This window comes from Amphiura filiformis, chromosome 8 (genome assembly GCF_039555335.1).
Source record: "Amphiura filiformis chromosome 8, Afil_fr2py, whole genome shotgun sequence".
NCBI lineage: Eukaryota > Metazoa > Echinodermata > Ophiuroidea > Amphilepidida > Amphiuridae > Amphiura > Amphiura filiformis.
This window is the reverse complement of record NC_092635.1, coordinates 12,161,873-12,173,335: the sequence shown is the minus strand read 5'-3', so window position 1 is coordinate 12,173,335 and position 11,463 is coordinate 12,161,873. Positions and strand designations below refer to the sequence as shown.

The following is an 11,463-nucleotide window of genomic DNA, read 5'->3' as shown; positions in this document are numbered from 1 at the left end:
GGAGAACAATGCTAGTGCATTGAAAGGTCAACCCATCAGGATAAATAAGAATGAAATAAATAAATAAATAAATAAATAAATTCATGTAATTAAAAACTCAAACAGAAGGATATTTTTTGCCAGATGAGCCATATTTTCATTCATAATACGTTTTATCTACAACGCTTTCATTCAACGAATCAATGACAGATGGCAGGTGAGCCATGCATTTTAAACAATTTCTCATACTCAGTTTTCCTTTTTACTTCATCGTTCTCTTCCATTATAAAGTTGAAAAATAGTTGAATTAAACCCATTTATTACTTTATCTGGTTCAATCAATTATTTTATTAAAATACGATTAATTCATAAACTGTAACTTTTGTTATTAGTCGAAGCCTGAAATGTTTCACAATGAAAAAATAGAATAATGTTTTTAAAAATGTTGCAGGTATACTACCTTTAAAAGCCAAAGTTGTTAAATTTCTTTCAGTCTTTCAATCAAAGTAAGGCCTTTGTATGATCAGGGCATGGAAATCACAATTCACAATTTCTTATTTCTCGATCTAGGAGCTAAGAGTATTGTAACTTGATTTATGGTGAGTGGCCTTTCATTTCCTTAGTTTTTTTTTTTTTCTTTCTTTCTTTTCTCCTCATACAGACCAGCATGCTTATGTAAGCTTTTCCGTCTGACTTAAACATTTTGCTTGATTCTGGTCAGATACAGGGTGACTGTGAACATAGAAGTATAACCTACGACACCTTACTCAGTTAAATAGTTGATGTGGTTGAGGAATAAATAATACAAGCTTCTGCATCACCGAATGGCAAATTACTCAATCTTTGTTTTTCATTGTAAAACGGCAAATCAAATTAAAATCCGCTGCTTATACGAGAACGATGACGCGATTTGGACATCGTTGGCGTGGGGAACTGTGGGATAGTTAGTAAATGGTATGAATGCGCGCTGTTTTCAATTATTACTTTACAGCGATACAATGCAATTTTAAGTCACGATCACATTAGTGTCTTCGTGCTTTTCGATCAATTGCTGCTGCTTTAATCTGTAGCTGACTGACTGATTTCATTTCAAATGCTAAGACGTTGGGTAAACACACTTTGGAGACTTGATATCTTTGTGGAATGGACGATTACGTACCCGTACCCAATAATGTTCATGTGTACACTGCTACAGTCGTATCCTTTACGGTACATATTTACACAGATGAGTTATTAACTTCACAGTGTTACTGATATACGTGCTAACGGTGCTACCCGTAAGCCACTTGTATCCACCGATATTACCAAATCATGGATTGGAACACTTCAACAGAAAATGCAGCAGATATAACAGTAGAATTCTCATACACAACTGCTCAATCTACTGATGAATTGCCGCTTACTTTTTATACTACAGAACAAAGTGACAAAAATGTTTCAAGTTTTATGTTAACATCATCTTCAGAGGTACCCATATCATCATCACCAGATGCAGACATCAAGCATGAATGGAGTACCTTAGACGATATTTATTTGGTGCTTACCAGTGCGATTCTTGTTGTTGGCAGTGTTGGTAATTTGATGGTCATTGGAGCTGTATTGTCTCACAAGTAAGTAATGATTATTATTTATTCTAATTGCATGCAAACAATTATCGCAGAATCAAAGTAAATAATGTTAATTGCGAAACAATAATGAGAGTGTTTTACCGGTTCAGAGAAAAATAAATAAATACCGTAACACTTTTGTTGTGTGGTCCTCTGACGATTTGTTTGCACTTAATTCTTCAGATCTCGGTTTGATGAAATGAAATGTGTTAATAATAATTTGGGTTTTTAGTTCCCCTCAATCTTTTTGTCTCATTTTAGTATACCATGCAATTAGTCTAGGAGCAAGGGGTTTGGTCGAGTTCAACACCCATGTCCACCAATGTTTGATACCATGAGGTGTTAGTACTGACTCTCTAGATCACTGCTTGGGGGTACGCTTTTCGCTAGAGGTCACAAAAGGTCACACAGGGGTAAAAAAACTGAAAATGCTTCGATCTTGTTGAAAGATATATCAAATTAAAATAATGTATAGTTTGTGCTATCTACAAACTATCGTTATTGGGTTATCATACAAAAACCTCATTTTTAGGCTAAATGACATGTTTTTGGATGTACATGGATCAAAATTTCAACTTACTCCGACTTTGGCAAAAATGGTAGCAAATCGTTCGTGTAGCTGAATAGAATCAGAAAAAGAACAGTTTTGCCTATCTACTGTGCTCACTTAATGAGGTAGATTGCAAACAAGGTCAAAGGCCATTAGGTGGCAATATGCCACTGTTGATCTCTGACTTCCATTGCACATAACAAATAAAGTAATAAACAGTTAAGGTAAGTTCTATACCGTTTCTTGATTTTTCTTGATGAGCAATTTGCCACCGTTTTTGCCCAAATCGAAGTAAGTTGAAATTTCGACTCCCGTACAACCAAAAACATGTCAGATAACTCAATAACTATAGGTCTTAGATATCACAAACTTACATGTTCTCAATCCTTGTCATCAGATGAGTAATTTGATATATCTTTCAACAAGATTGAAGCGTTTTCAATTTTTTTTACCCCCGTGTGACCTTTCCTGACCTCTAGCGAAAAACGTACCCTACAATTTGAGTCCACTACCCACTAGCAGTTATCTAGAGGGCTATAGCACCTTAGCATTAAACATTGGTAGACATGGGTGTTGAACTCAATTCTTAAGGCTCCTAGACTATACTAAACTAAACACACACACCCACAAAATAACCAGCAGAATTCTACGTACCGGGAAGGGGATAATGTTTGCAGCTTGTTACGGGTCACTATTAAAGGCACATTCAGTGACTTGCTCATCCGGACGATCGTAAAAATAAGGAATTTACATGAATCTGTATTTAGATACTGACAGTATCTAAATTAGCTACATGTATTTGAATGGGGCTTCAACTTCGTTAATACTGCTGTTTTCTTTGTGTTTTGCCAAATTTTTCATATCAAAATACCAAATGACAATTTGAATGACTTATCCTTAACTTTTAAGCAATTTATAAACAATTTTAATTTGTTTACACTTTCGCTGGGATCACTGAATGGGTCTTTAACAAGGGCAACTCTAAACAAGTATAACAATTTCATTAAAAGAATCTATTTGAATTGAATTTGTATGCGAAAGTTTAAGAATGTAAAAAACGTAAATGCCTAACTAATTTTGATTTTAGAATAATCTGAAAGTGAAACAAAAATGCATTTACAACGTGATAACAATACAATGAAGATAAAACTGACATTCCTGATTTGATAAGTTGCTCTCAATGTAAATAATATTCTGCTAGTGCAACATGCATACTGCATAGTAGATTATATGGCCCCGTATATGTGGCCACTCAACCATTGTAGAGTATTATGCTGTATTTTTGGGTTTCATCTTTTGTTTTTTAAAAATACGTTCTGCCATTTTAACCATTTAAAAATTTGTTCAATCAATCATGTGGCATTGCATATTAAATTCTTTACAAAGTTATTTAGTTAAACACAGTATTGAAATACACAAATTTGTTCAATACACTTCAGCCTTGTATTTACTGCATTTCAATCATTCATAATTATTTGTATGACCTACTATACCGCAGCAATTAAGCTAGTTGTTTTGACAAATTGAGTTAACATTGAATGTGTACGGTCTACATAACAATAACACCACAATTGTTGCTATATTTAAAACTCTAAAAACATGTAATGCAATTTACAACCGTGTGACATAATTATGGACAATTCCTGGAAAGAGTTCAAATGCCCTCTCCATACTCCCCTCTACAGTAGTTTACATCAATTCCCCTTGTGTAAACCTTTCTTTCCTTCAATCATCTCACCCGGTCATACATGACCCATCACATCGAAACACGGCAGTTGTCGGAAACCCACATTTAAAGATAATAAAGAAAATGTGCCCCGAAAAATAAAGGGAATAATAAGGAATTTGAATTCTATTTGTTCCATAAAATCACCATTCTACATGCGACATCAATGGATGAGGTGTCATTTTAAAGCTTAAAAGCAGTCCTTTAGTCTGGTAAAGAAACCTGTAAGTTAATTTTTGATGACAACTGCCGTGTTTCGATGTGATGGGTTATTTTCTCTCTACTTTCCTGTCCTTATACCTGGTCTTGCTTTCCAGGTTCCTTTTCACCTTCTTCCATTTTCTCTCATTCTTTCCCCTTTACATTATGAATTGATAATCGAAAAGCTCTACTTATTACATTAACTTATTAGTTCCTCCTATTGTTATATTCACTCGTCTCCAGTTTTTATCTCGAAAAGTATTCCTTTCCTTTTATAGTGGTCTTCCATTGCTTTTTGCTTTTTTCACATTCTCCCATTTCTTTCCTGCATTTATAAGAACAGATGTATTCGCCATGCATAACTCCTGCCCCTTCCATTGCTTTCGCTTGATTTGTGTCCCCATTATAATAAACACACCAAATTGGGTTTTTTTTTTGTTTTACTAAAGTTGTCTTTTCCCCCCATTTTCCCTTTTTCGTCCCACTTCTTCTATCACTCTTGGGCTTCCATTTTTATTCAGTTCTGTCTCCTTGTTTTTTTGGGTTTTTTTTCGTCCTCGTTTCCTTTATCCTCCATTTCCTCCCCTCTTTACACTTCCCCTTTCTCTCATTTCCTTCCCCGTCTTTCTTTCCCCCGTCTGCCATTTGTTCAAAATTAACACGCGAAATATACCCATGGATTGACGATTCTGTATGACACAATGGAAATATCGATTAATTCTGCTGGTGGCATTCGAAATAAAGTACTGAGTTTGACATTTTGGCAGTCGAAAGTAAAAAAAAACCCGGGTGAAATCAAAAACTATGATTATATATGTTTGATAGCATATAAACTATAGTCGTTCTTAAGAAAAGGTGAACAATGATGGCGCTATATCGTAAATCTTATTTGCATCTTTAGAAGGGATAGACACTTGTATAATGCCATTAAAAGATCAACAAAAAAAAGACTATTAAATGGCAAGGAAATTTTCAAAAAGCTATTTATCATTAAATGTAAGGAATAACTCATATCATTTGGCTAATTTAAATTAAAAATACATGTAAATAGCGCCCTCAATTTCCACACAAATTCAGTTAATAGAATAAAATTACCACATCAGAAAAAGATGAATAATTTGATAATTGATATAGAAACGAGAATCTATGTTAAAAATAGCTGTAAAATATATTAGTGGGATAACTGTTGGTATTTTCCAGGTCTAGAATTAAACGTTATATAATTTATTGTTATAAACATTAATAAATGGTCACATCAAACAACCCGTGTGATATGCCATGTTGTTAGTAGAATCATGGAAGCGTTCCAGAGCTATCAGCTACCACTTACCATCATTGATTCAAGAAGGCTTTCGATTCTATCAACAGGAATGTTGAGTTTGCAGCTTCAGCTCTACGTCACTATGGTGTTTCAGCAAGTTTAGTCAATGCTAGAGCTGTATTGTATAACCACTCGAAAAGCGCTGTGATGGTATTTCCTATCAACTGGGGCTTTGCAGGGAGATGGTTTAGCCCCGTTCTTATTCATTGTGTTCATAGACTATCTGATGATGAGTACTACTTCAGGGACTGACTCTGGTGTGGTAACACATCCTCGTAAATCTAAACGCCACCGTGCCGAGACTTTAACGACTTGGACTTCTCAGATCCATCCAGGGCATAGCTTACAAGACAGCTGCAGCTGCAGAAGGTCTACGCCATCAGTGTACATGACTATTTTTGGCAGGTAAAACCCACAGCTACCACTCCAAGCATACGAAGAGCCTATCAATTATGTCTCCAACTTCAAGTGCATAGGATCTATGATGGTATCTGGTAGCAGCGACCATTGCTACCTGACCAAACGAAAGGCACCTGCATGGTCAGCTTTTTTTTTTTTAAATGGAAAGCCTTTGGAAAAGCACATCATTATCCATCGAAACAATGGACTTAACAATTGTGTACGGTCACGACAACTACGATTGCATGAACACATTCTCAGGATGTCAGAGGAAGAACCCTGTAGAAGATACGTCCTGTATACACCACCACATGGGAAGTAGGGAACAGGCGATCAGGTCGACAGCGAACATCATACCTTCTATTCAGAAACTACTGGATGTAGATAACTTGTTTCAACCAGATGTCATATTATTAGCTTCCTTAGCTACAATTGTAGTACAACTACATAGAAAGACTTTGTGATCCCCTGCTCCGCAGCCTAACGATGATGGTGATGATGATGAAAAAAGGTATGCTGGAATTATGGTTTTATTCTGACTTTACTAAAAAATGAAAATTAATGTTTGTAACAGTGTACTTAAATAATTAAACAATTAGACTTCAAAATTCTGCAACGTATTCAAATTAATGTATCGATCGGCTCCACCGTGTACAATAACAATAGAGAGTGGTCAGTATCGTTATGAGAATAGAAACCGACTTCAACCGGACGGAACCACTCGGAACCGGCAGTTGACCGCCGATCGAGTTTTGATTTTATCCCTTAGAGATCGGCCTTACAAGCTATATGGATGGCTATGGGCGAAAGTGTCTCTAGTTTTAACATTTATGTCTCATTTTGCCTTTTCTTTTCCATTTTCCGGGCCATTTTCCTTATCTTATGTGATTTTCATCAAAATATCAAGTCACTTTACATAATAAAGTAAAATCAAATTAAAATAGTAACTTATTCAATTATACAATAAGCACTTTGTCAGTCAGTGGTTCAAGGTCAGCTGAGAAGAATGACAACAAATGTCCATTAAATAAATTTCACGCCTATGACACTATCAAATTATATTATATTTGTATTAAAAATCAAGTTTTTTTCTATAAATATTTCACTTAAGACCATCTCACTTATTTATAGTGGCAATTTCTATTTATTACATCATCAAATATCAAATCAACCGTTAGAAGCGGTTTTTTAAAAGTCAAGACCCGCTCCGGCCAGTCCCGTGGGAAAATAGCAAAGGATGGCATTTTCAAATCTTTACCCAGAAAACACAAAACGTTTTCGATATCATTCGCAAAAGGTTAGAACGTGTTATCAGAAAACATTTAAATGTCGGGTTATATAAAGGGTATAGGGTATAAAACGTGTTTATAACATTCAAAAACATTTGTTGAACCTACTGCAAATATTCTAACATAATGTTATTTAAGTGTTGTCAAAACATTTGGCAAAAAATGTTTGCAAAACATATTTTACAATAACATTTTGAAAACATTAAAAAAAATATTGTTTTAGTGCGTTTTTATACAAAACTTTGTTAATGTTGTCATCAACCTACAGAGTGTCCTAGAATGATTTATACCGAGAAAGATGGAATTATTTAGGTAGTAAGTAAGAAGTAAGTGCTGAACCTGCAAAAACAACAAGGATCAAACTGCACTAGAACAAGTGATAAAAATCACTGTGCATATAAACAGACACGCTAAACCAAACATCCAGAGTAGGCACAAAACAGGCAAAGTTCGATGGCCAAAAATGGCCAATTCCAGAGCCCACAAAAGTGTCAGGAAAACAGTACACTGGAAGTGATGAAAATCACTGTGTACATAGCATTCAAACACTAAACAGACAAAAAGGTTGTATTTCATCACTTGTTCTAGTGCAGTTTTGTATTACCATTGATTCTTGTTGTTTTTGCAGGTTCAGCACTTACTTCTGTGGGCCTTGGAACTGGTAATTTTTGGCTATCGAACTTTGCCTACTTCTTCTGCCTACATTTGTTGTTTTTGTCCCCCTGCATACTGTCTAGTCTGCATTTTACTTGTTTCCCCACATCAAGTTGGTGTACCTTGCTTTTTGTCTTTCCTGTTGTTCTTATTCAAGGTATCCTCTTGTATCATTTATTGATCCTTGATGTGTTTTGTGTCCTCGTCCGTTGGATTCACCATTACCCACTTCTTTTAATGTTATGCAGTATATTGTTGTGTCCTGTTTTTACTTCTACTAAATAGTCGATATCTATCGTTTATTTATGTTTGCAAAACATATTTTACAATAACATTTTGAAAACATTAAAAAAAATATTGTTTTAGTGCGTTTTTATACAAAACTTTGTTAATGTTGTCATCAACCTACAGAGTGTCCTAGAATGATTTATACCGAGAAAGATGGAATTATTTAGGTAGTAAGTAAGAGGTAAGTGCTGAACCTGCAAAAACAACAAGGATCAAACTGCACTAGAACAAGTGATAAAAATCACTGTGCATATAAACAGACACGCTAAACCAAACATCCAGAGTAGGCACAAAACAGGCAAAGTTCGATGGCCAAAAATGGCCAATTCCAGAGCCCACAAAAGTGTCAGGAAAACAGTACACTGGAAGTGATAAAAATCACTGTGTACATAGCATTCAAACACTAAACAGACAAAAAGGTTGTATTTCATCACTTGTTCTAGTGCAGTTTTGTATTACCATTGATTCTTGTTGTTTTTGCAGGTTCAGCACTTACTTCTGTGGGCCTTGGAACTGGTAATTTTTGGCTATCGAACTTTGCCTACTTCTTCTGCCTACATTTGTTGTTTTTGTCCCCCTGCATACTGTCTAGTCTGCATTTTACTTGTTTCCCCACATCAAGTTGGTGTACCTTGCTTTTTGTCTTTCCTGTTGTTCTTATTCAAGGTATCCTCTTGTATCATTTATTGATCCTTGATGTGTTTTGTGTCCTCGTCCGTTGGATTCACCATTACCCACTTCTTTTAATGTTATGCAGTATATTGTTGTGTCCTGTTTTTACTTCTACTAAATAGTCGATATCTATCGTTTATTTATGATGTTACGAAGCAATCATTGTATGAAATAAAGGATTTACTACGCTTGAGTGACCTTAAACTATTCTTTCTTTGGCGGCAGTTTTGAAGACAATTATTGAGGTGTGTGAGTTTCATCATTTGAAATGCCGACAGAGATGGATTTTTCATAAAAGTATAGAGAAGGTTCGTCCTTAGTGTCACCATGGTCACAGCATGCATTTATGTCCACAGTATATGGGCAAACCCACAGCTACGTAACGAAGAAAATTAAAATATACTGCGGCGGATCCTTCAATAATGACATTTTTGGGTTAAAAATTTGGTAAAAATCACATAAAAAGTATGTTTTTCAACCTAAATATCTGATGTCATATTGAAATGTTTCACTTAATCCCATATCAAGAATTATTTAGCATTGTAAGCTCTACATCTGTGCCAAATTTGATGCATTTCCTATCAAAGAATGTAGGATTTCTCCAATATATTGCACAGTGCGGCTGGCGATGGTGATAAAGGATCCATGTGTTATGATGCCTTTGCACTGATTACACACATGTAGTTTTCGTCCATTTTCAGTAATAGCAATGTCACGCCAAAACGAATCAAGCTATTTCCATGAAAGTCACAGAATAAGTAGGAGACAAATACATATAAATGCAAATGAGCAACGAAAAGAAAGGATACTCCCAATAAATTAAGTTAGTGTACAATTTTACTGTAGCCAATTCGTATTGATTACACCACAATAAACCAATTAAATTATACTGTAAATGAAATGCCCCTCACTTTACAGTAACCAAATAACCGTTGGTTTCTCAGTACAAAAGTATCTTTTTATAAATACCTTTATTTAAATAAGAGAGTTGACAATAATCTAGGGAATTTTATAGATTAGGTCGTTCCAGTAAAGTTAGCCTCATTGAATATGTCGTCTTGTTGGAACTCAAATCTACTCCACATTATTAATGTTAGTAATTATTATTATTAATAGTATTGTTATTATAAGTAGTAGTATTAATAGTAATAAGATTAAAATTTGTTCAGTAGTATTAGTTATCACCTTTTTTGTATTAATGGCGTAAGAATCCTTGACTGATACACGTAAGCAAAAAACATTTTGAAAAGAGAACCGCAGCTTTTTCAATAAAGAATATGTGGAAAACGGGTGTTTGTGGTAGAATTTATTAATACTTTATACGTTGACAGTTCTACATCTTGATAACCTTTCAAATTGGGTCATGATAAATCCCACTGTGCTCTATTCCACATATTCCACCAATATTTCATTAGATAACAGATTATTCAAGGTACGGTGTACGTTTTGTGATAGTCAGCCTCGGCCCTTGGTGAGTCTATTATTCTGCTTGACTCTCACTGAAGTTTGTATTGATTTTTGTGTCTGTATTTAGTTGCATCCCTAGCTCCGACCTATTTTCATCTGATAGAAAAAAGGAATAACCATGTCATATCCTCTACTTGGTGGGCGGGTTGGTGGGATTGGTGGTTTTTGTTCAACAAGCGAAGGCTCGCGGTACTTGCACTCCGCGAACCGTTCTTGGTGGCTGTTGGTGATTTTACCTCGTTTGTTTGTTTGACCAATCGGTCCAGGCGGAAACACGATATGGGTCCTGATGGGACCAGGCTGAAGCAAAACCAAACCAGCCTGAAATAAGCATGCATGCTTGCATGTAATAAATGTAAATGGGCAATGAAAAGAAAGGACACTCCCAATAAATCAAGTTAGTGTACAATTTTATTGTTAGCCCTTGGGCCGATTGTAAATGTAATTCGTATTGATTGTACCACAATAAACCAATTAAATTATACTGTAAATGAAATGCCCCTCACTTTACAGTAACCAAATAACCGTTGGTTTCTCAGTACAAACGTATCTTTGTATAAATACTTTTATTTACATAAGAGAGTTGACAATAATCTAGGGAATTTGATAGATAAGGTCGTTCCAGTAAAGTCAACCTCATGAAATATGTCATCTTGTTTGAACATCTCAAATCTACTCCATATTATTATTGTTATTATTAATAGTATTATTATTAGCAGTAGTATTAGTAGTAGTAAGATTAAAATTTGTTCAGTAGTAATAATTTGGAATTTTCATAACAAAACAATTTGTGACACTGACCTGGCAGTTTCGTATGTCTTGGGCGACATACTTCTTCAGAGTGATTGGTATCCCATCATCCTCAGTGCTGGTGGTAACACAGCTCCATCCCTTGGGGCGTGGTCTTGAGGGGAGGGTCATACATGTGACTTAAATGGTAGCCCCTCGTCTCTGTTCATGACGGCAGGACATCTCAATACGTATCCAGATGGATCCAATTGCAGAACAAAGTAAGTCAATTGCCATTCAACAGAACCATATTATCAACTGGGACAATACCAAAGTATTACAGAAGGAGCATGATGCGAGTACTCGCTTCATCAGAGAATGGACGTTGATGGGATAACAATCACTCTGAAGAAGTATGTCGCCCAAGACATACGAAACTGTCGAATCCAACGAGCCAAGTCCTTGTCAGGATTTGGTCGGCCATTATTGGGTCCCCGCAGCACGTAACTGGTGTTGTGACTGGCCAATTGAGTGCATTAAAGCCGCTTAAAAGTCGATATTAGATTCTTTTTAGTTGTAAA

The 11,463-nt window shown here is 35.5% G+C and overlaps 1 protein-coding gene across 1 annotated transcript in view; it reads left to right on the top strand.

Annotated features, from left to right (window-relative positions):
- The first annotated feature begins 660 nt into the window (after nt 1–660).
- The window catches only part of LOC140158212 (melatonin receptor type 1B-A-like), a 63,492-nt gene continuing 52,689 nt past the window's right edge, over nt 661–11,463 (top strand). The window contains exon 1 of the mRNA XM_072181335.1: nt 661–1,589. Within this exon, the coding sequence (XP_072037436.1) occupies nt 1,291–1,589 (299 nt within the window). The 5' untranslated portion in view covers nt 661–1,290. The remainder of the gene's footprint in view (nt 1,590–11,463) is intronic.